The sequence below is a fragment of the Felis catus genome, chromosome B1 (assembly GCF_018350175.1).
Source record: "Felis catus isolate Fca126 chromosome B1, F.catus_Fca126_mat1.0, whole genome shotgun sequence".
NCBI lineage: Eukaryota > Metazoa > Chordata > Mammalia > Carnivora > Felidae > Felis > Felis catus.
This window is the reverse complement of record NC_058371.1, coordinates 52,373,824-52,400,850: the sequence shown is the minus strand read 5'-3', so window position 1 is coordinate 52,400,850 and position 27,027 is coordinate 52,373,824. Positions and strand designations below refer to the sequence as shown.

At 49.1% G+C, this 27,027-nt stretch overlaps 1 protein-coding gene across 5 annotated transcripts in view; it reads left to right on the top strand.

Annotated features, from left to right (window-relative positions):
- FAM167A (family with sequence similarity 167 member A) overlaps nucleotides 1-20,938 on the top strand; it is a 73,879-nt gene extending 52,941 nt beyond the window's left edge. For all 5 annotated transcript variants that reach the window (XM_045055661.1, XM_023252654.2, XM_023252653.2 and 2 more), the window contains one exon: nucleotides 17,698-20,938. In XM_045055661.1, coding sequence (XP_044911596.1) covers nucleotides 17,698-17,961 — 264 coding nt within the window. In that variant the 3' untranslated portion in view covers nucleotides 17,962-20,938. The remainder of the gene's footprint in view (nucleotides 1-17,697) is intronic.
- The last annotated feature ends 6,089 nt before the right edge of the window (nucleotides 20,939-27,027 follow it).

The window sequence follows — 27,027 nt, the reverse complement described above, 5'->3', positions numbered from 1 at the left end:
CTATTTAACCCCTTCTCTCTGGTAACCATCAGTTTGTTCTCTAAGGTTAAGAGTCTGTTTCTTGGTTTGCCTTCTCTCTTCTCCTTTCCCTTTTCTTGTTTGTTTTGTTTCTTAAATTCCACACATGAGTGAAATCATATGATATTTGTCTTCCTCTGACTGACTTATTTCGCTTAGCATAATACATTCTCATTCCATCTATATTGTTGCAAATGGCAAGATTTCATTCTTTTTGACGGCTTAGTAACATTCCATTGTCTATGTATATACCGTCTGTTCTTTATCCATTCATCAGTCAGTGGACACTTGGACTGTTTCCACAATTTGGCTATTGTGGATAGTGCTGCTATAAACATGGGGGTGCATGTACCCCTTCAAATCTGTATTTTTGTATCCTTTGAGTAGATAGTACTCAATCCCAGGTCGTAAGTAGTTCTATTTTTAACTCTTTGAGGAAACTCCATATTTTTTTCAAGAGTGGCCGCACAGTTTATTTGCATGGTAGTTTCCACCCTCCCCACCGTTTCTCTGTGCTAACGGGGGTCGGTAACAGTAGTCATAATAATAACAATTCTGAGATTTGTCACCAGTTGAGTGTTTATTGTGTGTCAGACACTTCACATGCATTACTCACCTCTTTGGATTGTCACATCACTTTCCTGTTAACCCCGTGTTACAGAGGAGACGACTGAGGCTCAAAGAGAAATGTGGCAATATGCGAGAGAGTAGAAATTTGAACCGTGGCCCGACTGGTTGCATTGTCCATGCTTTTCTCAGCCACCACACTACCTAGGATCTTCCAAAGGCAATTGATTTTGCTTTGTGGTTCCTAAAAATGCGTGTTCACAAAGATGCTAGCAGTCAACAGAATGCATGGGAAGGGGAGGGCGGGGGAAGAAACGAGATTGAATGAGAGTCCGGTCTTCCTGCCATTATTACATCAGAACTGTGTGATGGCTGTTATTGTCTCCATTTTACAGATGAGTAAAGTGAGGCTCATAGAAGTCAGATGCCCTGCCTAGGATGATATGACTCGTAAGTGGCAGAGCCAGAGCGTGAACTCAGCCTTTACCACTGAGAGTAGAGGGCTATGGGGAGAGAGGCAGGAGGTGAGGCAGGAGAGGCGGCCCTCCCGCAAAGGGCCCCATTGGGCATGCTGAATCAGCAACGACAGGGGTGCATTTGTGTTCCAGAAATCACTCTGGAGCACCTCTTGGAGCGGTGACTCCCAAACTAATGTACACGCAGATTGCCTGGCTCTCTTGTTAAACTGAAGATTCTGATCCTATTGGTCTGGGATGTGGGTCCATGATTTCAAATTTCCAACAAGTTCCCAGGAAATGCTACACTGTTGATCCATGGACCACACTTTGAGAACCAAGGACTGAGAGGCACGTAAGACTGAGGCCAGGGGACCAAGAAGGGACTTCAGAGGGAAGCCCCAGGGATCCCCAGGCCTGCACCCCGAGCCGTGCTGCTGCCATAACCACCTTTATAGCTTGGGGCTCAGCCAGTAAAAGGGCCTCTGAGAAGGAAGTCCCAGCATCCCACACTGAGCTGTCCGAGAACCAGATTCCATCAGATTGTATGTCTGAGGTCAAAAGCAGCTCAAATGCAGACTGGCAAGCCAGCTTGAACGTGCACTTCTGCCCGCTTATCTTCAGGGATTAAATAGGAACAAAGGCCACTTGTAAAATCCTTGGACTGTTGAGCAGAGTTCAGCGTCTGAACAACAAACCCATTCTCACATTTTTAAAATTTTAGTCAAAACAGTAAACTCCATGCCATTTGTTTTCCTAATTCGTCATCTGTTAAGTCTTTGAAGATGTCATTAAAAATTAACCTGTTTTCTGAACCCAGTGAAAGTGGTTTCAAATAACCTTTGTTTTATATTAAGCCCGGAATTAAGTTTTCTCTGTACCTGGGCAGGCTCTCGCTGCCAGTTGGTCAGGCTTCTATGCAAATTTGTCTTTTCTCCCGATGTGGCCAAGGTAACAGACTAAAAATCTGTAATTCAGTCAATCAGGCCGCTGATTTCCCTACATGATGCCAGACCCTCAATTTGATGGAAGTTTTGGCTCAGTAGTGGGTTTGTGCCCAAGAGAGGGCAGGCCTGAACAGCCCTATGATCACTGCAGGGCTGTCCCGGGAGCAGTTAATAAACTCAGTGAGGCTTTGTTGTCAATGTTGACTCTTCTAGCGGCAGACCGTGCTGGGTCTGGATGGACAGACTAGTCCACCCCCAGCCTCCTACGAGGCCAGCTCAAAGGCAGAGAGTGACTGCCTGAATCTTATTTTCAGGGCAAGAAAGGATCCTAAGAGCTCCTTTGGGGGTACACTCTTCCTCTTCAATTTCACCACAGGGAAAATGACAAGTCATTCTTGACATGCTCCGGGGATCTGGAGGCAGGGCACACGTTTCCTTCAGGTTCCTGTGTTGGAGGATACAAGGAAGGTGGAGATCCTCAAACCCCATTGGTGTTACCCCTGCCAGCTAGAAAGGCCTGGCCCTTGGCTTTCCAAGTATCCAGGGACCCTGTGGCCTTCTGACTATGGCAGGCTCTGTTTGCAGGAGACTGACTCAGACGCCAGTCAAGTGGCCGTGGTGCATCTCTGCTGGTTCCAGACTGTTCGTGTTTCTAGCAAGTCCCAGCTTCTGGCTTCTTGCCTTTGGGGAGGCCTCGCGAGGTGGCCAAGTGGCCTAGTGTGGAGGCATTCCTTCAGGAAAGGGTGAGCTGGGACGAGCCTGAGCCTGACGCTGTGGGGCTCAGCTCTCTAGCTGAGTCTGGAATTCAGAACATTTCACAAACCTCTCCGACTGTGCTTGGTCCCAGAGCTTGTAGCACAAGCGGAAAGGGGACGTTCCCTTCTGCCTTCTCTCGCCAACTCTGCTAAAATGTTCTCGTCAACCCTGCTAAAATGTTCCCCTTGCCAACCTGAAAGAGAAAGAAAAGGGAGGAATCTTCTCTTGGCCTGTGTGGTGCCCAAACTAAAAACAAAACAAAACATTCCAGCTTCCTAAAGGGTTGTCTTCGTGGCAAGAATCCTTGGGCGCTGGCAGATCTTTTTTTTTTTTTTTCCAGCTTCATGCAGGTGTTTGATCCCTGCAGAAAGCCCCCCAGAAAGGTGTTTATGGTTGTTAGAAAAAGGGAAGAGGAACCTGACAAGTTTTAATAATTCTAGGGCCTGCCGTGGCAGGTGGCAGGAGGTCATGGACCTGAACTCAGCTGGGCCCTCTGTGGCGACAGCTTGATTTCAGCCTCTCCTGACTAACCCTTTCTTGCCTGTGCTGCCTGCTTGGCAAGCACATGACTGGTGTGTCCCAGGCACAGCTGACAAGGCCGGGGTTATCCATTTCTGCTGAGCCATACAGCCGAATGGCAGTTCAAACTCACGAAGCATCTTCTGGTGACACAAAGTGAGACATGTGAAAGTGAAGCCACGATAATGCTTCCAGGGAACATCCAGGGAGCATGTTATGGTCCCCAAAGCACTTTTATGTACAGTATCCTGTGAGAAGGCTTGGAGGTATTTGCTATTCCCATTTTACAAAGGAGAAGACGGAGGCTCAGAAAGATGATAAGCCTGAGATCAGAGAGGTTAAGGGACTTAACCCCAAAGTCATATAATGCAAGGGCATGGCCAAATGAAGACACAGACCCACATCTCCTGGATCTGGATCCAGATCACTCACCTTGTACCAGATATGGGTACTCACGTTCAGTGCTCTAGTCAGTGGGACCAGGAGTTGTCAGAAAGCCTGTATTTCAAACCCTGCTTATTACATGTGTAAACAGGACACATGTAAAGGGTTACAGAGAGTTATTAGCAATGCCTCATAATCACCCTTATCCGGGACTGGGGCAGCTGTGGCCATTCCGTGATAAGGATAATCGTTTGCTCACAGCCATCCAGGGAGGTGCTGGCTGAGCTGGGGTATGAGTCACAAGAAGTTTCTAGTCCGAAGGTTCCTTTGCCCAATTCTAAGTCTTCTCCATGTAGCTGGGGGCTTTCAGCCCGTCCGGCACAAACAGCCTGCAAGAGAAGATTCTGTTCTGTTAATCTGGCCACATACTGTCCCTTTGGTGGTTATTAAAGTATTTGTAAACAAAGGCACCAGCAAAGGAAATAGGACATCAATGGTCTTTCCTTCTGGGTGCCAATATTATTCTTTGGACTTTTCTGTAGCTTCTGAAGTTTCCAAAAAAGGAATATATTACATATAATTGGGAAGAAAAAAGATTTAAACATAAAAGGCAAAAGAAAGAAAAGCTCCAAGCTCCTGTCTTGCCAGTGTAATCGGTACACATTCCTCACTTTGTAATCTACAGATTTTTCTAAAAAGGCATAGACTCTCCTACACTGAGGTAAGAAAAGTAAGGCCTGGATCCCCAGAAATTCCCCTCTCAAGGTGAGAGCTGATGGGGTGGGGTTGGAAGGGGGTTGACCAGTGAGATGAAGCCCGAGAATCAGGTCCTGTCTCTTTCCTTCCCTTGACTGTCTTGCAGTAGAGAGGAAAGGGACACAGGAGCCAGAAGCAGGGGCCTGATGGTGGCACCCATCCAGAATAGCAGCTGTAAGGGACAGGCGGGGTTCCTTTCATCCAGTCCTCTCTTCTTCCAGGATAGCCAGAGTCCACTGAATGCCTGCGCTTAGAGGCTGTGTGCGGGTGGGGGCCAGGGGGAACGGGCCAGGGTTCTCCATCAGGTGCCCCCCTTTGTGGAGGAGACAGACCCAAAACACAGTGACACGGTGTGGCAAGAGCTATACTAGAGGTATAGAAAATACAGTTTCAACAGGCTTTAGGGAGCTCAGGTGCACATGGAATGGTCACTGTGTTCCAGGCATGCTGGACGGTGAAATTAACCAAAGGGACATACACAGATCCCTAGCTTCGTCAGCACCCGAGTGAATGCCTGGCTTTAAGCATGACTGACATCAGGCTTCTCCTGAGTCCCCATTCACATTCTTCCTATAGTAATTAAAATCCAATTCCTCTGATGGGCACCCTCCCAGTTACCATACAGTACTGTGTAGTAACTGTTGGAAGAGGCCCCCGGGGTATTTGTTAAAACTACAGATCCCTCCCAGCCCTCCGTGGCAATTCAGATTCCATAAAGCTAGGGTGTTGTCAGGAGCGTGACAAGTGCCTGAGGGGGGTTCTAATGCAACTGGGTCCCTAACCAGTCACAGGTGAAGTGGGAAGAGCATCAAATGTGTAACTAAACTAGACTTCCAGTCAGGTTCTACTATATCCTAGGTGCGTGACTTTAGGAAAACGAATTAACCTAGCCCTAGGTTTTGTCATTGTGAAATGGAGATAATACATACCTACCTGGCCGAGTGTTATAAAGGGAACACGAGGAGGACAGGGGTGGGAGGGCAGTGAGCACTTACTGAGTTCCTAAAGTAGTCAGGTACTATGTACTAAATGTGTATATTTATATCCATCACACCATGTCATATGCACGGTGCTCTTTTAAGGTAGGCACCAGCCCCATTTTGCAGATGGGAAAACTGAGGTAAAGTAGTTTGGCCAAGATCAACCGGCAGGGAAGGGGTTTGAACCCAGATCTGCCCGACCTCAGAACCTCTGCCTTGAAGGGGAAATACAGATTTCCTCCTGTGATCAAATGAGCACGAACGCACTTTGTGTTTCATGAAGTGTTATGCTCGTTCAACATATTCTCTCAACTCCCGGAACTCTGGCCAATTATCCTCCAAAGCTTACTTGATTTTGCACTCTTTCCAAGAATTCCCCCCCACCCAGAAGTCTTCATTATTCTAATACAAAGGCCACATAGGATCAGAAGAGGCTGTTCAAGCCCAGGCTGAACAGCCCCTTTCTGAGGGATGTATTATTTTACAAGCTTCTGGAACCACCCCTGTCCCCAAGCTGCCACCAGGTCAAAAAAAAAAAAAAAAAAGAAAAGAAAAAAGAGCACTGCCCAAAGGCTGTTGTTGGTCACGTCCCGGGGCACAAGCCTGAGCCAGACACAACCAGTGAGCAGGCAAAAGCCAGGGAAAGGTGACAGAGAGGCTCCCTCAAGGCGGCTGAGCTTTTGGCAGCAGAAACAGTTTCTAGGTCTGCACCAAGGGCCTGGCACTCAGGAGCCACGGCCCACAGCTGCTGGGCCAGCCGGAGCCCGCGGGCAGCTCAGGAGCCAGGGGAGAAGGAGAGTCCAAAGCCAGTCGGAAGTTCTGGCTTCTCTGCCTCCCGCACGGCTCCCCGCCCAGGGCAGGCGTGCCCACGAGCATGAGGGCCCGAGGAGGAGCGAACTCCTCTACCAGTGCTCGTTCTAATAGTGCTAGCTAGAATAGGACCGCAGAATGCTAGAGCAGGAGGGAGCCAAAGGGCGGATCACCCTTGTCTTTCAGTGAGGGAGGGACATATGTAGAGAGTGTGTCCATCAGTCAGCTCTCACAGGCCCCCGCCCGGCCCTCTCCAACCTACCCGCTCCTCAGCTCACACTCTGCCGGCGGCCCCCGTAGCCACTGCTGGCCACAGTCCACCGTACTCACCAGTTTGTGACCTTCCTAAGCCGCTGGGGCATGTGGGGGAGGGGGCACCCCCGCCTCATGCCCTAACTCTGGACTGTGACGGGGGAGGTGGGTTCCAGACACTCCCCAGGCACAGCAAATACTCTCCTGAGGTGGGTTCTGAGTTCACCCCAGTGCCACAGGCTGCTGTGAGGTCCCCAGGCAGATGAGGCCCAAACCATCTGTTCTTCCTAAGGAGGCAGGCTCCAGGGTAATGGAGTGTGAAATGACTTTGGAGAGCAAAATGGCCTCAATCGTGCCTGGAAGGTGGGGCAGAGAATAGAGTGGCTTCGCTTCCTCTTGAAGGCACAGTGAGATTCTATAGATAGAAACTACACGTGCTTGGGAGCCTTGGTTACACACATAAGCCCCAGTTCCGCAGGACTCTTGTCCCCACAGCAGCTCTCCGTCACTCATGGTCAGCCAGTGCTTCTGGCTGGTTCGTGGGCTTGCTTGGCATCAGGCGTGAAACTCCCACTCTATCAGTTTTCAAGCCGGGAGGCCCAGAACCCAGGAAAAGTCTAGAAGTCCCAACACTGGCGATCTATAGGTCTCCTCGGGGCTCTCTATGGATGCCAGGGTGCCTCAGCAGCACCCTTCATTCAATTGACAACTGTCCCGGCTGAAGCTGGTCTCCAGGCAATCTCTTCAGGAAGACATCCCTGCCTGGAACAGTTAGTGCTTCCTGTAGGTGCAAGTTCTGAAGGCAATGCAAAGAGCTCGTGGAAGAGCAGGAACACAGTCCCCGCAGGCATGTCTCCTCTCTGTCAGCTCCCTCACCCAGAGACACCCCGGCAGGGCGTGTTGGAGGAAGCCAGCCCTCCTGGAGTCTGGCTGGAGGCCCCGCTGCAGCCCAGAGTGAGTGGCACAGTTCTAGGACTGGCTGTTGGCCCAGCGAGGCCCCCGCTGGCCGTCCAGGGCAGTGGCTGGGAAGCTGGGGAAGGCCCCACACTGGCCAAGCTAAGGACACCCTGCCTGGAAGGATCCCCGGCCTCCGTTTCAAACCCTGAAGTGCTTTGGCATTACCAGCTCCGGGAACCCAGACAAGCCATGTGATGAAGGAGATGCTAAGACTCCCCTACCAGCCCCACCGGGCTGTGCTTACATGTGAAAAACAGCACAGGCGTCAGGTGCAAGTAATCACCTGCAACGTGTGTGGGAGGCATGATTTGGTGACTAGCTCTGCTCCAGGCCCTGTTGGGGAGCAAAGAAGAATGATACAGGGCCTCGGCACTCAAGGATTCCTATATAACAGTAGGAGTGATGAGTGTCATATGGGAAGTAACAAAATGCTGAGCCCTGCAGCTCTGACCGTGAAGAAGGGATAAAGTAGAACTTAAAACCTCTGGAACCTCATGTCCTATACAAAGTGCCTTCTATATGTGTTATTCATTGAATTCTCAGAGCGGATATTATTACTATGCCCATTTCAAAGATAAGGAAATTGAAGCTCAGACAGCTTGAGCAACTTGGCCAGAGTTGCACCACTAGTGAGTAGTAGTGAAGGACTTGGAACCCACGAGCCAAGACTCTGTTCATTCTACTCACTGCCTCTCCAAGGCCTGGAGGGTAGCACGGGTGAGAAAGTCAAGAATCGTTGCCCTAGGATTGTCCCAGCTGTAGAAAATCAAAACCTGGCTCTGAGGAGGTATCACCCATTGATTGATTCATTCATTCATTCATTCATTCATTCATTCATTCATTCAACAAATGGCTTTTGAGTGCCAGAGTTATGCACCAGGCACTGGGATGGGCCTGATGAACACACTCTTCATTTTTCCTTGCTGTTTTACCACCTGGTGGGGAGACAGATGAGTAAACAAACACAATCGATGCCTTGTGTAGGTGCCGTGGTAAGAGGCACTCATGGTGAGGAATATCACCCGGCCTGCAGGGTTTAGGAGCAAAGACAGGGCCTGAAGGATGATGGGAGGGGAAGGAGTGGTTTTAGGAGAAGGAATAAGGACCTAGCATGGCTGCCGTGGAGGGGAAGAGGCTCAGAATGGGAGAGCTGAGGCTGGAGAAAGCAAGGGAGCCAGGAAGGCTGGTTGTACCTTTGAAAGGTTTGAAGAAGGGGAGAGACTTGTCCATCAGCCTCTTGAGTGTAGGGCCCAGCACAGACAGTGGGAGAGGAGGCAGGAAGGAGCCGGGGTGACTGTGAGTAGTGAGTATGCGAGTCTGGGCTTGTCCTTCCCAACATTCCTTTCTCAGATGTACAGTTCCCAGGCCTACCTCGTGTCCAGGATGCAATCTTATCAGGTAGGGGAAGGTAATCAGCATCCCCTTTCCATATAGGGGTCGCATCACCTGCCCAGAGCCACTCATCTCCTTAGGGCTGATCTAAGACGGTGTCATAGTCCCTTGGTGCCACTGCAACAAAATACCACAGACTGGGTAGCTTATAAACAACAGACCTCTAATTCTCACAGTCTGGAGGCTGCAAGTCGAGGATCAGGGAGCCAGCAGGGTCAAGAGACGGCCCTCTTCTGGGTCACAGACTTCTCACCGAGTCCTCACGTGGTGGAAGAGGTGAGGGATCTCTCTGGACTCTCTCATAAGATCATCAATCCCATTCATGAGGGCTCATCCCTCATGACTTAAGCACATCCCAAAGGCCCCGCCTCCAAATACTATCACATTGGGCATGAGGATTTCAACATGTGAATTTTGATGTCATGCAAGCATTGAGACCAAAGCCAGCTAGAACCCAGAGCCTCTTGGGACAGATCTGGGAATTGTTCAGAGTGCATCACTCTGTCCTTCCCAAAGGCCGGCCTCATGAGTAAAGATGCAGTCTGGCCTAGGACCTTTCAAGTTTGAAAACCCAAGACCTTATCATATACATAGAGCTTGACTCTTACCACAGAGGATGGACAGTCCCTGGCAGGGCCTGAAGCGCCCCCTACTCTCTGGGCTGGCTCTGAGGTCTGCTCGAACATTCCTTCCCAGCAGACAATGGCTCCAAGGAGAGCACAAGAGCCCCTCGGAGGAGCCCAGACAGACAGACATGTCATATTCTGCCCCAGGGGATGGGAGCCATGGTGCCCTTCAGGCCACCCACACCCCAGGCCAGCGGCATCCAAGAGAACTCATGTCCAGCTTGACATCTGCCCAAAGGCAGCAGCCGCGGGGTGTGTGTGGCGGCTTGTGAATGCAGCCTCCACTTGCCGGGAACGGTGGCCCACTGCTGCCAGAGTAGGGACCTTTGAGAAACACTTGAGTCAACAGCTCTGCCTGAAAGTCAGTCCATGCACAGTTTGGTTTCTAGGGGTGTTTGAAAGAAAATGAAAAAAATTTTCCCAGACCCTGAAGTTGCCTCCAGCAGCACATTTCAACGACACCACTTGCTTTCTTTCCTAACAACATTATTCTGGCTCTTTCTCAGAGGCCAAATCCAAGATCAAATAATGCATAATATTTTCTCCAGGCTTCTAAGTGTGTTCCTACACAGTGCTGATTAAAACAATAATCTGGACCTTTCAGCTAAGTTATATAAAAATCACCAGACAGCTTACAAAAACTATTTCTAAGGTTCAAGAATTAAGACTTGTGGAGAATAGAGCGCATGCTGTCCTTTCATGCACGGCTGAGAAAATAGCCCGGATTTTATACTCTGCCTCTCTTCAACATCATTCAGAGACTAATTGTAACTGTTGGGTTGGGGTGGCTTAGATACGAACCTCAGAAATGGGGATTAAACAAAATGCCCTTGATCACCTTGGGATACTTTCTGTCTTCCTGGATTTGTGCTAATCCCAATGGTCCTCAATCCAGCTCAGTCATATCCCCTCTGGTTTGCCCTTAGTGCTTGGGTTTCTTCGGGGTGAGCTTTAGAGACAGATTTGCAAACCTCTGCCCCAAATATGCTTACAAGTGTGCATAGGGCCTTGTCTCATGCCACTGCCCCGTCTTGTTGTTTTCTCCAAATTAAGGGAACAGAAACTTTCAGGGGCGAAGGTGCAGGATCCTCCAGAAAATGAAGGACTAGAGAATAGAAATGAAACAGATCACAGATAGGGCTGCCGGGACCACTTGTGTGGACGGAGGAGGCTGTGTCTGACCCGCCAGGCATGACCACTCATGTTAGGAAGCAGAGGCTGCTGTGGGTTAAGGCGGCATGTTCTGAAGAATTGCTTCTTGTGCTCCCAATAGTCTGATAGTTACATGCCTTTTGTATTTTTTCAAACTCCTTAAATCTTCAGGACATTTTAGACCCGTGGATAGCAGGCCCAAGAAAGCATTCGAGCACATCCCAATGGCAACTGGGAATGAAGGCATTCGCTTCCCTGGAATGCCAAAGCATCAAGGAGTGTTCTAGACTGAGCAAGTGAACACAGAGCCAGTGGGCAAGGTGTGCTGAGGAAGGAAGCAAATTCTCCAGATCGCCACAAAAATGGCGCTTCTCCCAAAGGCTGCAAGGGCCATTGCCAAAGAACAAAATACAGTAAAACCTTGGTTTGCAGGTAAATTTTTCTGCAAGTGCTCTGCAAGACGGGCAAACATTTCTAATAAATTTTAACTTGATAAATGTAGGATGTCTTGCAACGCTAGTCGTATGTGATGCCACAGGTCACACGATCACAATGGAGCCAATGGTTCTTGAAATTCGCTTTGATATACAAGTGCTTTAGATTACAAGCATTTCTGGAACGAATCATGCTCTCAAACCAAGGCTATACTGTACTCTCTCCACCTCCCAGAGGTGGTCTGAGCCCCTCTTTCTGTGGCCACTGCTCCTCCAACCTACCTCAGAAAGGCCTTTAACCTCCCAGACCACTCCGCTTCCTTCAGGATCTGCTCGGTTCCCAGTGCCACACAAGTTACAGAATGCATCGCACAGGGGCGCCTGGGTGGCTCAGTCAGTTAAGCGTCCAACTCTTGATTTCAGCTCAGGTCATGATCTCACGGTTTGTGGCATTGAGCCCTGTGTTGGGCCCACTCCACACTGACATCATGGAGCCTGTGTGGCTTCTCTCTCTCCCTCTCTCTTTGCCCCTCCCCTGCGTGGGCTGTCTTCTCTCAAAATAAATAAACTTAAAAGAAAAAAAGAACGCGGGGTGCCTGGGTGGCTCAGTCGGTTGGGCATCCGACTTCGGCTCAGGTCATGATCTCACGGTTTGTGAGTTCAAGCCCCACATCAAGCTCTGTGCTGACAGCTCAGAGCCTGGAGCCTGCTTCTGATCCTGTGTCTCCCCCTCTCTTTGCCCCTCCCCTGCTCATGCTCTGTCTCTCTCTGTCTCTCAAAAATAAATAAATGTTGAAAAAACAATTAAAAAAAAAAAGAACCCATCACACAGATGAGCCTCTGACCACCAGGATAGGTCCTCATCACCAATGCCTGCAACATCCACACTTACTGAAGGGAGAGTGATGAGCCATCCCTGTTTGCCGGGGAATAGGGAGGCTTCTGGGACATGGGACTCTGGGGACAAAAACCAGGAAGGCTCTGGGCAAATCAACTCAGAATCATCACCCCAAATCTGTAGTTTTTTCTGTTTCTTTAATTGTGGTAAAATATAACATATAACATAAAACTGCCATTTTAACCATTGCTTTATTTTTTAAAGATTAAAAAAATTAATGTTTATTTATCTTTGAGAGAGAGAGCAGGCGGGGGAAGGGGCAGAGAGAGAGGGAGAGAGAATTGCAAGCAGGCCCCACGCTGTCAGCTCAGAGTCTGACATGGGGCTTGAACTCTGGAACCATGAGATCATGACCTGTGCGAAAGTCAGACACCCAACTGACTGAGCCACCCAGGCGCCCCCCTTTTAACCATTTTTAAGTGTACAACTCATTAGGGACATTCGCATTGTTACGCGGTCATCAGCACCGTCCATCTCCAGAAGTGCTTCCTTCTCCCCCAACTGAAACTTTGTCCCCATTAAACATTAACTCCTCATTCTTGTATCCGCCCCCCACCCAGCCCCTGGCAACCCCATTCTGCTTTCTATCTCTGTGAGTCTGACTACTTGGGTCTGTCATGTGAGTGGAATTGTAAAGTACTTGTCCTTTTGTGTCTGGCTTCTTTCACTTATATATCATCCTCAAGGTTCATTCATGCTGTAGCACGTGTCCGGATTTCATCTCTTGCTATGGCTGAATAATAGGCTGTCGTATGGACAGACCATATTTTGCTTATCTGTCCTCCCGTCGACGGACACACGGGTTGCTTCCCCTATTGTGAATAATGCTGCTATAGACACGAGTGTACGAGTATCTGTTCAAGTCCCTGCTTTCAATTCGTGTAGGGATATACCCACAAGAGGCATTCTTGTGGGTATCACTGGATCATGTGATAACTCCATGCTTACTTTTTGGAGGAACTGCCATATTGTTCTCCACATGAGTTTACTGCAGCCTTTGTTTTTATTCCACCCCTCCCAGAGGCAGGAGTCAGCGTCTCTTCCAACTCCCCTGAGACTTGGCTACAGAGACCTCACAGCAGAGCCCTCTCACATTGGGTACTTCTGTGAATTTCCTCGGCTGGCCATACTACATTCATTGGCTATTGCAGCAGGGCCACCGATTGTCCACCAGCTCCTTCGTGAGCTTCCTCACCCGGTAGGGACACAACCTTTTACCACAATGTGCTGACATTTCTCCCCCTTTCACCAAGTACTATGCCCTAATTACAGGATTACTGGAATTGTAGGCGCTCCTCTGAAAATCCAGCAAATGCCTTTATTCTGCAGGAACAAAAGGCCACCCTGGGAAGGGGGATTGGAAATCAGCACGTCCTACAGTTGAGTCTTTGCCAGGGAGAGCATTAAACTCACACTGATAGTTGAGTCACAAGGACCAGGTTTTAGGGCCAGTGTCTCAGTCTCTTTAATAAAGTCTTAAAAGTGGGAAGTTCTAGCCAGTTTCCACATTCTACACCTTGGCCTGGAGAGAAAGAGCTTAAACGGTGAACCTCTTGCCTTTGTTTGACTGGCACTATTCAGCTTACTTGGCATATCCCTTATTATCTAATATGCTTCTCATAGTCCTTGAAATAGGCATTATCGCTTTTCTCTAGATGAAGAGACAGAAGTTCAAGGAGAGTTAGTGATTCGCCCAAACCCACACAACTAGTGAGGAGGGGGTTCCACTGGAATCCAGATTCGAACCCCAGATTCTAACCCTTCTACTGCCTCTGGGACCCAGACCACCTCCAGGTAAATGGGAACCATGGGGAGGTCACCAGCTCTGGGCTCTGATGGGCCCCCGGGTGATCCGAGTGCACCTTGCCCAGCCTGGCTGATCCTGAACAGTCCCTTAACTTCCCTGAGTTGGGTTTCCTCGTCCGTGAAACAGATCGAAATACCTATCACCTAGAGCTGTGAGCATATGCAGCGAAATAATCTATATGACCTGCACCTGACAGTATGTGGCAGGAGATGGGGGATGATGTCACTGCTGCCCACGTGCATCTGTGGCACACAGGAAAGAAAAAGGAAGGAGGGCCTCCATCCCCAGCCCAGACCCTGCTCTGTAACCATGTCACAGCTCTCGTTCGGCACCCTCCTCAGGAGCTGCCATTCTCCTGACGTTCCCTAAACATTTCTGAGAAAGTTTCATTTATTAGAAAGCCTCTTAGCCGTGTGAACCTTGAGGACATTATGCTAAGTGAAATAAGCCAGTCACAAGAGGACAAATTCTGTATGATTCCACTTACATAAGGTACATCGAGCGGTCAAATTCATAGAGACAGAAAGTAGAGTGGGGGTGGGGAGTGGGGTGGGATGTTAGTGTTTAATGGGCACAGAGTTTCAGTTTTACAAGATGAAGAGGCCTCAAGATGGTGGTGATGGCCACAGGTCAATGGGAATGTGCTTGCTGCTACTGAGCTGCACACTTCAAAGTGGTTAAGATGGTGAACATTTTGTTATGCGTATTTTATTACGATGAAAAAAATTTCGGGGGGCAAAAATCCTTTTGGCCCTGCACATTTTGCTTAGGTTTTTTTTTTCAGCCATGGGAGCTCGTTTCTGTATGGATTTGGTCTGATTCCCAACGGAGTTCCCTCTTCAGTGGGGCCTCAAATTGATGTTTAAGGCACAGAGTCACCCTTGGAAAATCCCTTAGTGCGAATAGGGCCAACACCGCCGGTTTTCCCTGTGGTGTTGGAACAAACACTGGTTCTCTGTGCCTCAGATGCAGTAGCCGATTTACATGCAGGGGTCATAACAAAACATATACTCTGAGCGACTCCTAAAGCAGGTACTCACACTAAGGCACCCTCAGAACCAGGGACCGCTGGGGAAACGGCAGGTTCCCAGTCCCCCTCGTGTTCCTTTGGGCACAACGATGGCCAGAATCCTCAGCCCTGTTGAAAGCGTGGTTTTATTTCTCTTCTTTACTTTATGCAGAGCTGAATGAATCTAAGCTAAATAAGTCTGTGAAGTGACTCCACCAAGGTGGACTTTGTCCAGTCAAAGGGAATGGGACATGTGCCTTCCTGTCACTCCTTTTTTCCAGCTGACTCTGATGGGATTTCAGTCCTAAATTGTTCTCTGACCTTTGACTGGATCAATTGGCCATAGAAAAATAGACCTTTTCCTCTACCAGGCACCCCTGCGGGCTGCATCTCACAGATACTCCCGGACACCTGCTCAAGCCTGAAATTCTCCAACTTTAAAGGATCTTTTCAGACCTAAGATCCAACTCCTGGTGACAAAGTTCAAACCTAAAACATGAAGTTCCTATCTTTTCAAAGAGCTCTATCTCCAAATTACAGAATACCCCCAAGAAGAAATGGCGGGGGGGGGGGGGGTTCAATCAAGACCCCAGAAGCAATGTGAGTGAGCTGACACTATCTTTCAGACAAACTTGACCACCATCTGCTTCAGAATGGCCCCGTTCCAGGCATGACTAAGGGCTACATAACAAATGAATGAATGACCAACTGCCCTGTGATGAGCCTGCCATCATTAGTTTGGTGCTCTTCTAAATCAATAGAATTTCTGGTTGGCAATAAATTTGGGTTTTTATGTCCAAGGATTGAGAGGTTAGCTAGTAGACTGGGGGCTATGAACTTTAATACCAATTTCGCCATTAAAAACTTTGCTGATCCCCATGCAAGACTTTTTATCCTGATTTTTCTCATCTGCGAAATGGAGAGAAAGGGGATCCATAGAAGTACATTAAAAATGAAAGAAAGCAAAAAAAAAAAAAGAACAATGAAATGCTTACTGGTGAAGTCACTTACTTTTCTACCAGGGAGGGCACTGGGTTCCAAACCTTAACAGGGGACAAGTGCAAACAGTTGTGTTCACTTGCATAACAACAGAAAGGTTCCCTCTGGGATCTCATGGCTGATTTCTCCACATCAGTTTGGTTCCAAGCACCAGGCAAAAGTCATAGCTGAGCTTGAAGACACAAAAATACTAAAACAAGAACCACTTGCAATTATAGGCAGAGTAAACAGTGAGAAGGAATCAACTATCATGTCATGTGGGAACATCTGATAACCTGTGCCAGGGTTGTTAATGGAAAGTGCTCTGTGCTGGGAGCCTGAGGATGTCCTGTGAGCTCCAGCCCCCATCTCTGCCATGGCATAACTGTGACTGAGCAACTCACTGACACCCTTCCAGACTTGTAAAATGCTCATCCAAACTGCCAGGCTGATCCCTCAGGGCTGGCTGTACTGTCCTGACAAAGTCAGCTCGTGAATGGATTTTGGAAACCGTAAGGGTGTTAGACCAGATATCATGAGCCTTTTATTAGTTCACTGAGCACAGAACTAGCTCCATATCAACAATACCTGAAAAGGCAGAACTTCCTTGTCATTAGTTTGGGTTCTGGAGTCTGATTGTCTGGGTTTCTCATCTCAGCTCTGTCATTTATGACCTTTGTGATCACATAATAACTGACTCTGCGAGCTTCTGCCTCTTCATTTCTAAATTGCGGATGATGATGGTGATATTGCTTAGCAGAGTTGTAGTAAAGATTAACTGTAGCGTGTTAATATACTTTTTATAGACTGAATCTTTGGGCCCACCCCCCCAGATTCATATGTTGAAGCCCTTACCCGCAGTGTGATGGTATTTGGAGGTGGGCCTTTAGGAGATGGTTAGATTTGAGGGCATAAAAGTAGGGCCCCCTATCATGAGATTAATGTCCTTATAAAAAGAGAGAGCAGAGGGGCACCTGAGTGGCTCAGTCGGTTGAGCGCCTGACTTCGGCTCAGGTCATGATCTCACATTTTATGGGTTCAAGCCCCACCCCAGGCTCTGTGCTGACAGCTCACAGCCTGGAGTCTGCTTCAGATTCTGTGTCTCCCTCTCTCTCTGCCCGTCCCCCACTCACACTCTGTCTCTCTCCTTGAAAAATAGATAAACACTAAAAAAAGAGAGAGAGCAGAGCCTTCTATCTCCATCATGTGAGCATATTGCAAGAAGGTGACCGTCTGCAAGCTGTGCAGGAGGCCCTCAGTAATAACGGAATCAGCCCACCCCTTGATCTTGGACTTCCAGACCTCCAGAACTATGAAAAATAAACATCTATTGGTTAAGCCTTCCAGGCGATGGTAATTTATAGAGCAGCCTGAGCAGACTAATCCATACCTGAAGAGCTTAGAACAATGCGGTTCATAGTAAGACATTCAACAAACATTAGCATGTTTTTGTTTGGCTTTTTTTGAAACTTTGTTAAGAAACACTGCAGGCATTGTAAATTGTTTACAGGTTTGCAGAATAATATAACAGTATACCCACCACCGGACATAAGGTATAGAACATTACCAACACAGCTGAAACCCCCATCTACCTTTCCCCATCACATTCCTTCCTTCCCACCCACAGGTAACCATGCTCCTGAATTTGGTATTTGTCACTCCTATGCATTCCATTATACTCTTACTCCATCCGTACATACCTGTAAACAATGAGACTGCACTTTAAGCCAGGACTGACATGCCTCTATTCCAGGATTTAGACATTGAATCTAGCCTAACACAAAGTACTGTTTGGGAAACCCATCTGTCCCCATTTGTCACCTTGCTATGTATGTCTTTTCACCTCCTGGAGCAGGGAACGTGCTAATATCTCCAGGTAGACCAACTGATGATGCAAGGTATTAATTAGGTCTCCTATCAGTGGGTCTGTGTTTGTCAGAGACTGTGGAGCTGTAACCCCCAGCCCAGCTCTCTGCTGATGCTCCCTTCCTCCCTTCCAGATGGAGATGCGGCTGCAGGACCAGCAGCTGGCCAGACAGCTCATGCGCCTGCGCAGTGACATCAACAAGCTGAAGATCGAGCAGACCTGTGACCTGCACAGGAGGATGCTCAACGATGCCACCTATGAGCTGGAGGAACGGGACGAGCTGTCTGATCTCTTCTGTGACTCCCCGCTCGCCTCCTCCTTCAGTCTCTCCACACCACTCAAGCTCATTGGAGTCACCAAGATGAACATCAACTCCCGGAGGTTCTCTCTGTGCTGAGAAGCCCTAGAAGGGGGCAGAGGAGCTAGGAGAGAGTGTTCGGGAGGTGGGGAGGGGACACGGGAAAGGAGTTGAGGCTGAGTCACCCTGAGTGGGTCTCCCCAGAGAAAGGGCTTCCCTGTGACTGGTGAACCGTGGACCCCCAAACTCCTGGCAGGTGCTCTCTCAGGGGTCCCAGCTTGCTGTGGAACCCAACAACCCTTGACTGTCTGTTAACCCGGTGTTCATCTCCATCCAGATGTTCAGTGAGACCTGGCTCCCAGGATAATATGTCTCCATCCTCCCCTCACTGACCTACATTCTTGTCTCCCAGAATCACTGGTGCTATGATCTGGGATCCCAGAGGGGACCCCCAAAAGCTGTGATTCTTGCCAAAAGCTTCACCAAGAGCACTGGGCATCCAGGGAGGAGATGAGTAGGTATGTCAGATGAGCCCATCTCCTGTTGCCGTCTTCTAAGTACTGGCTCAAATTCACCCTAAATAGGTGACTCAGCAGCCCTGACAGGGACCCACCAGGAAGGGAAAACCAGAAGGAGTGATGAAGTGGAGCTTGGGAACCCAGGCCCCACAGCTGCAGCCAGTGCCTCCGGTGAGTGGCTGGGCCAGGCTGCTGTCGGTCTTAGACCTTGGCCCTACCAGTGCCATGTAACTTGTTTCTAGCGTGTGCCAGGACACGCCCGTGCAGCTTGAGGGGGGCAAGCACAGATGCCCTCTGTTGCCTGCCCTGGCCACACACACCAATCCCAGTCTCCAAAGAGCCCTGTTGCCGCCACCCTGCTCCTCCAGGGGCGTGGCTAAATGGACTAGGCAAGTCTGTCAGCAGATTTCCCACAACCCGAATTCTCCTGGTGGTGTCACCTCTATGTCCTTCTTGCCCTCCCCAGAGAGACTGGAGGGACCTCAGAAGCTTGCCCTGAGCCTCCTCTGAGATTCTGTGCCTGATTTAAATAACTAACTTTAATTGAATCAGACTGTTACTAATCTGTTGCTAACTTGTTAATAACTGTTTGATTTTTGTCCAAATGGTGATGCCAGTTGGGTAGGTCAAGTCCAGAAGTTAAGGATTTGACTTTAAAAGGTTCTCCCTAACAACAAGCATGACGATCAGGAAAGTGAGGACTAAGACCTCAACAGGGTAGGAAAGCGAACCTGGTAGAATGCCACGTGGCACGTGTTCTCCCACCAGCGGGGTTGGGGGAGGGGAGGGTTGGCTTTTGACATCATCTGGTCACGCCTTCTTGTTCATAAAGGAGTACAGTGAAGCCAGGAAGGGCAGATGACTTCCCTTAGGTTACACAGCAATTTAGTGGCTATAGAATATAGACAGGTTTAATCATTATTAATAATGCCTAGACAGATCATTTATTAATGAACTTGAACCCCAAAGATGGTCCTAATGCTTTGCCAAACCCGCAAACTGCCAACCCCTCTCCTCTCCACCTCCTTCAGCCCCCATATGTAGCTCTCACTTTGCCATTCAGAATATTTGGGTCAAACTCAGAGCAATGGCTGGAAAGTGGACCCACAGAACACATATTACCAATCACAATTCCGTAGTTGAAGTAAAGTGTTCTTTCATGTTTCATCTTCCTGTATAGTCTCATCAGGGCCCATGCACACTTATACACATGAGCGTGCACACACACACACACCCTGACCCACATGAAGAAGGTTGTTTTTCTTTTGTGGATGGGCAGTGAGAGGATGTAAATGAATATTCCCTAATTAGGAAAGAACATGGTCACTTTCTTGTGATTTCAAAGAGCCAGAGGATTTATACTTCCTTCGAAGAAGGTATATCAACATAGCTAAGATTTGTTTTCAGCCTGACTCTCTAAGCAGTGAGGGAAGTCTGAGGCCCAGAGGATTGGTCCACAGAAAAGAGCTCAGTGGAATGCCTGGCCCTTTAGACCAGCTCCCCTCAGGCAGGAAAGGAGGGAGATTTTCTCTACCCCACACTGTCTCTCCTCAGGGATTATGTACAAACACTGCCAAGCCCTCCAGAGGCATTCCTTCCAGGCTTCTCTGAGATGAGTCCTGGGGATGGTGGGGTAGTGGGCTGGCCCACACCCACTCACCACTCACTCTGGAAGGGCACACAGGTACACATACTCGAACTACGCAGGAGAGCCCATTCCATATTCAGCAAATAATGCCAAATTGCTTTTTTCTTTCTAGAAATCCATCATTACAGTAATTGAAAAAAATTGGACTCAACTAAAGCTGAGTGATTTTGTTGATTTTGTCAACCGAATTGAATTGGCGTCAACTGGGCAATTTAGTTGTTCGGTTAACCTAATGGTCCCTTCCTTGCTTTGTTCTCTGAGAGGAAACCGAGATCAAGGCATACTTTTTTGAATAGGTCTCAGCTCTTTCGCTTAGTTCACCCCAAGAGAATTTTATTTTGGAATAAGGACGGACGAGAAAGAGGAGGGGACCAGAGAGGAAGAGTGGAGGGGGAGAGACCAGGTACATCTCCTTATTCATCATCCAATGTCTGTTAGCTCCCTTATTTTCACAGGGAACACAAATAACTCAACAAGTCAGTTCAGTTTTGTGAAAAGCCTGCCTTGTGGGGGGCCAAGAGATGTCTGTGAATCAGCTGCAGGCCCTGTGTCGCCAGCACCCTAGGACAATGCTCTGGCTTACCATGTGTATACAATACTGTTTGCAGTTTCATTCATTATCTGCCCATCTCTCTGTCGTCCCCGAGGACCCTGGGTGTAAACCATGCGGTTTCCATTGGCACTACTGTGCACGGCACTGTGTGATGCCTTCATGGACTCAGCAGAGATCACAGAGGCCTGGAGAGCCTGGGTAGGCTTGAGCTGGCCTGATCCAGCCCCAGACCTCCTCCCTGTAGCAATACCAAGTGCTATTACATAATCAATGGACAATTTATAATCTTATTTTTTATGATTATTTGTTTCTATATTGCTGTTAGAAGAAGTGAAATAAAAATATTTCAAAAGAGGATACTATGTAAGGAGAAGAAATTTTCTTTCTTTTACCTTGTTCCTTTTATAGCAGACACACAAAGAAAGAGAAAGAGAGAAAGGGAAGGGACAGCGGGAGAGAGGGTAGTAGGGTGGGAGGAGAGGAAGGAAGGAAGGAAGGAAGGAAGGAAGGGAAGGAGGGAGGGAGGAAGGAAGGGTGGGTGGGTGGATGGATTTGGGATTTACTTTGGTACACACTTTGGGATATACTTTGGAGGTAAAGCCAACCAGACACACTGATAGCTTGGATGCGGCGAGTGAAGGAAACAGAGGAATTAAGAACAGCTTTCTGGCTGGCAGCTGGATGGAGGGGGTGCCATTTACTGAGATGTAGAACACTTTGAGAGGCGCATGATTGGGGCAGAGGAGCGGCCCCAGTAGTTAGGTCCCAGCCATGGTACATTTAAATGCCTATTAGACATCCAAGTGGGGAGTGAGTAGGTGGTTGGATAAAGGGACCTTGACTTCAGGAAAAGGCCAATGTTGGAGACATAAATTGGGGGTTCTGGATCTGGGTATGTGGGTGATTTTTAGAGCACCATAGCTGGATAAATTCTTCAAGGAAGAGAGAGAGGACATAAAAGAAAGGGATTAAGTACAGCATCCTGGGACTCCAACATCTAGAGGTCTGGAGACTGAATGGAAGGTGATGACCAGAGTATGGGGAGAGCAGAAGTGATATTTCAGGTATTCTTCAGCTTCTCCAGGGACACAGCCTGATGTTACATTAGCTGCCCCGTGGCCCCAGCTGAGTGTATGTCTCAAGGACTGGTGACGACAGTCAAAACAGAGGCTTCCAGAGCCTCCTGCCGATCTTAACTATCTTGTTCGGAAAGGGGGTTTTGAACTCTGTTGACGACATTCCCTTTGGCTTCTCAGCAGGAGCAGAAGCATCTCCCTGGTCCTGATTCTATATCAAAGCCACACAGCCTGTGCTCTTGCCAGCTAAGGGAAGAAGGCTGTGGTGGGAGCCTTGGAGGAAGAAGGCAGTGGGGCCAAAGACGGCCCTGCCAGCCCAGTCAGGGCGATCACCACCTCAAGCCCTCTCGGATGGGAACCACTCAGGCACACTGATGCTTTCAGACTCGGCTATTTTTAAATACCCTGTTCACAGGCTCAAAGCAAACAGTGATGGAGACAGCGAGGCGGTCGCTGAAGGAAATTGATTCAGGAAAGGAAACCTCAAATGTTTGAGGGCTCTGGAAAGCAGTCCTCCACCACTCACTGCGAGGTGATAAGTTCACTGTGGACATGTCCCTGACTGACAGGGACAGGCACCGGGACTGTGTGGAATTTCCCTGGGAAATAATCCAGCAAGGCCCAGTTTGGCTTCATGTAGTGTATTTCCTAAACCATTTCACCGATCACTCGTCTTCTCGCCCGTTTCTCCAGGCTGGGACGGCTAAAGCACTGAGAAAGGCTAACTTGCTGAAGAACATCCCGAGTCCCAAGGGAAACCTGAGTTAGGAAATGACAAGCCACCCCCTTTATCTCCCTCCTGGAGACTCGCCTTCCTAGGCACCGAAGGGGAGGCCTCCGCCCACTGCACTGTGAGCCTCCCCGGAGGGGGTGCCATGGCTGGGTTCGGGTAGCATGGGTAGCACGGGGCTGGAGGGCAGAAGGAACGCTCTCTGCCCTGTCCTATCTGTACCAGTCAGGCTTTGGGTGGAAAAGTGCAAGTGTCAGCATTCCAGGAAGGGAAGGACCTGATTTGGGAATTGGGGGCTACAGAATCATTGGAAGAATCAGGAAGGCGCCGCTGGGAGAGGTGGCTCACGGAGGCCATCTTGAAACTGCGCTGGATTTCTGCAAGCTCGGCAGGCGCCTTCCGGGGCTTCCTGCAGGGCCTGCGTGGTGACTTTTCTAGAGCCCGTCTCTTCTGCCGGCGCCCTCTGGAAAGTAACGGCTTCGCATGCTGTCATAGGCTGTGTTGTGTCCCATGTGATTTATGTAGAGATAGGGCCTTTAAAGAGGTAATTAAGGTAAAATGAGGTCACTAGCATAGGCCCCAATCCCATAGGACTGGTGTCCTTACTGGAAAGGGACATCAGGACACACACACAAAGGGACATGTCCCCCCATGTGAGGACACAGGGAGAAGGTGGCCATCTGCAAGTCAAGGAGAGAGGCCTCAGGAGAAACCAACCGTGTGGACACCTTGATCCCAGACTTCCAGCCTGCAGCGCTGAGAGACCATACCTGCCCGCTGTTGAAGTCACAAGGCTGTGGGCCTTTGTGTGGCTGGAGCAGACTAAGACCCTTGCTGTTCCTCCGTCCCTCCCTCTTCCTACATCCCTGGTTCTTACAGCTTACCGCCCCCCCCCCGGAAGTGATTCTGCCCTTATTTCTTTGCTCATATTTCTTTGGCCAGAACAAATCACGTGGCCAAGCCAAGCCTCCAGTGGAGGAGGAAGTGCAAGCTTACCGTGCACCCAGTGCCGAGGCGAGCCGGAATGTTTTGGAACAAGCTATTAGTGAGCACCCCACCATTCTTCCCCACCTCACCCTGAGTGACCTGCAAAAGCCCATCGGCCTGCAGCGCTGCAGACACCTGGGCCAGCAGACCCCAAGGAGCGCATCAGACACGCAGGAGGGGGTGAGAAGACAGGACAACTTCAGCCATATTTTTAGTCTCTTTCTGTTTTTAATATGCTTGAAATGTGCACAATGCATTTGTACAGTGTCGGGGGGGGGGATGGGCACAAAACTTTTTACTCATGGGGCACAACATCAAACAAGCGTGAGACCCGGCCTTAGCCTGCAGAGACAGGTACGGGCTTTATTCTGCTGCTGGACCCTGGGCTGGGCCAGATGGGACTCAGGGATGGATGCTTTTCTTCTGAGAGGTCACACAGGTAGGTCCTATGGCAAATGTCCCTCTGTGGGCACCAGCAACTTTAGTCCTTTGGTAAAAGATACAACATTCCTTCCAGTTGGCTCTGGGCTCTGCTCCCCTTGACCACAGAGCAGAAAACAGAGGGTGGAAGAGGAAGGGAGAGAGGAAAGGGAGAGGAGGCCAAGAAAGAAAGAAGGCAAAGGAAAAAGCAAACGAGGGGAGGATTTTCTAAAGCACAGAGTTGACATCAAGTCAGAAAACATGAAATAACCTTCTCTTCCTGCACTGAATCCCTTGCCTTTTTTTACTTTAAAGTTTATTTATTTATTTTGAGAGTGAGAGAGAGCGGGGGCGGGGGGGGGGGGGGTTGCAGAAGAGAGAAGGGGAGAGAAGGAGAGAGAGAGAATCCCAAGCATCTCTGCACTGTCAGTGCAGAGCCCAGAGCTGACGCGAGGCTCCAACTCACAAAACCACGAACCTGTGAGATCATGACCTGAGCCAAAACCAAGATGTTTAACCCACTGAGCCACCCAGGGGGGAGCCACCCCTCCCCCTTTTTCATAAGGTCCTTAGAACAGGGCCCAGAAATCACAGTTTCCAAGTTGACTCTCAGGGAGCAGGCGTGGATCCAAGGCCTAGCAGCCAGAGGAATTGCCAGGCACCCCACAGCCTATTTGAGTCCACACCCCAGGTTGAGCAAAACCGCTGATCTCAGTGCCTGCTCGGACTGTCTGTCCCACCTTTGACAGGCCACCTCCCGCGCAGCTCCTCAGGGGCCCTGCTGAAATGACCACAGCTCAGCCCACAGAGGGCGAGGCACCTGGAAACCCTGGGGAGCCTGGGGGCGAGACACAGGGAGGAAGGAGTTCTCTACTGCTGCTTCCTGCTGGAGACAAAGGAACACAAAATGTCATCTGCTGAATCCTCCACCCCCTTCTCCCCCACCCCAACCTGAAGTTGGGGTGGGGGCTGCTCCCTGAGCTCTGCTAACTCTAAGGAAAGACAAGACTGAATGAACCATCATAAAAATGTTCCAGGGGGCCCCAGGAGACGGGACTAGATTTTCTAAAAGCAAGTTTCTAAGTTTCCAGCCACTTCTATTTCTAGCAGAGGAGACAGTGAGTCTCCCTTAGAAAAGCCTCCTGAGTGGTCTCTTTCAGGAAGTGGATGAAAGGCAAGTCAGCAACTACTCCTCTCTGGGAGGGTGAGCCAAGAGTCTTGGCTCTGACAAAGGCCGTCCTCCCCAGCTCCCACTGCGATTGCTAGGAAGGAGTAGACAATTTGGGTCGGGGCCTAGAAGCCTTCCAAAGAACGGGATCTTGACTCCTTTACAGATTCTGAAGTACGGAAGCATCTCTGAAGCGTCTCTAAAACCGAATGCCTGACTCCTTCAGTGGGGAAGGCTGGATGCCATCAATCACAGATGTGCTGAACTGGCAGGACACCCAGGAGCCTCATCACAGGGGCTGTGACACTAGGAGCCCGGACCTTAGAGGAGTTGACAGCCTCCCCTTCAAGGGGGCAAAGCAGAGGGCAAGGAGCAGCCTCGGGGAGTGATGAGTCTCAGGGGAGAAGGGAGAGGAGAGACACAGACTTGCCATGTTTGAACTCATGATTAACTCACAACCAGAATTAAATCATACAAAATGTAAAAGAAGCCATGGCCTTATACTGACCCCACCCTGCTGAGGTGGGATATGATGAGGGAAACAAAGGCAAGAGAAATGTAGCTTGCGTTAACTCTCCTTACAGCTTGCATCCCACTGAGAGACACCTTCCTCAGGCAACTCATGGCTGCCTTACTTCATGTTTTTGTTTTATTAAAGACTAAAAGTAACCTTATGTTAACAGCAGCTAGCCCCTCAAGGCCTCCAAAGCCTTGCTTTCAAATTCCTTAGAGACTTACGCTATCCCTAACCCCCACTAACTTAAGAGTATATAATCAGTCACTCCTCACAACCCAGGGCAGCTCTTTCTGCCCACGGGTCTTGTCCCCATACTTTAATAAAAATCACCTTTTTGCACCAAAGACATCTCAAGAATTCTTTCTTAGCCATTTGCTCACGAACCCCATCAGGGTATATCACATGCTGTCAGGTCAGAGAGCTTTAGCCATCAGAAAGTGATCTTTTCCTCGTACAAAGAAGCGGGTCCAGGGGCACCTGGGTGGTTCAGTCGGCTAAGTATACGACTTCAGCTCAGGTCAAGATCTCACAGTTCATGAGTTCGAGCCCCACATCAGGCTTTGTGCTGGAAGCTCAGAGCCTGGAGCCTACTTTGGATTCTGTGTCTCCCTCTCTCTCTGCCCCTCCCCTGCTCACACTCTGTCTCTCCTTCCAAAATAAAAATGAACATTAAAAAATATATATATTTTTTAAAAAGACAAAGAAGAAGCAGAAGCAAGTCCAGGAGCTGAAGTGACGAGCTAGGGTCGCTGCCCAGCTGGTGCAGAGCTGGGAATGCATCCTCCTCCGGGACTTCCCAACACCTTCTCTTCCCTGCAGCCCCTCCATCTCTATGTCCCCTTGCCAGAACCTTCCAGAGGTCTGAGAAAACAAATCTGTGAAATTCTTCCTTCTGTAAACAGTCGGGTTTTTTGGACCTTTAGCATCCAGACCCAACTGTGTTAAAGAAATCCTAAAGTGCCCTCTGCTGGAGAAACTGAGGAATCTATTTACATGTGGGATTCCCCCTCCCCCCACCCCCCCCCACCCCCCCGCCCCTAAGTTTTAGCAACACCAATCATTTTCACCTTGGTATTTGCTTATTTTCTTGGTGTTTGCGATTGCCATCACTTTCCATGTTTGCTGAAAAATTCCAAGTTCGGATGCTATTTCCACCACTCAGAAACCAAAATCTCTAGTTGGAGCACTCTGTCACCATTTAATTAATCTGCTAATATATTTTAATATCCAGTTGGATTCTGGATATTAAAGCACCGCACCAGCTCCAGGGAAGCAAGATGGTAGAAACCGATGGTGTATGTACAACACTTTGGTTTCCTTCCACTATCTCAGCTGAAATTCATGTTTTATCTCCGTTCTGGAATGCAATCCTTTTTAAAGAAAATAAAATAGCCATTAACCTGAAAACACTACAAGTTTTGAAATCTCATTTCATGTGGTGCTTTTCCTTCTCACTTTTTCGAGCTCCAGTTCCTAGTTATTGTGACCATCTTCCCGATTATAATGGAGAAGCGAGGAAGTTTTGCATCTTTCCATTTGTTGTTCTCT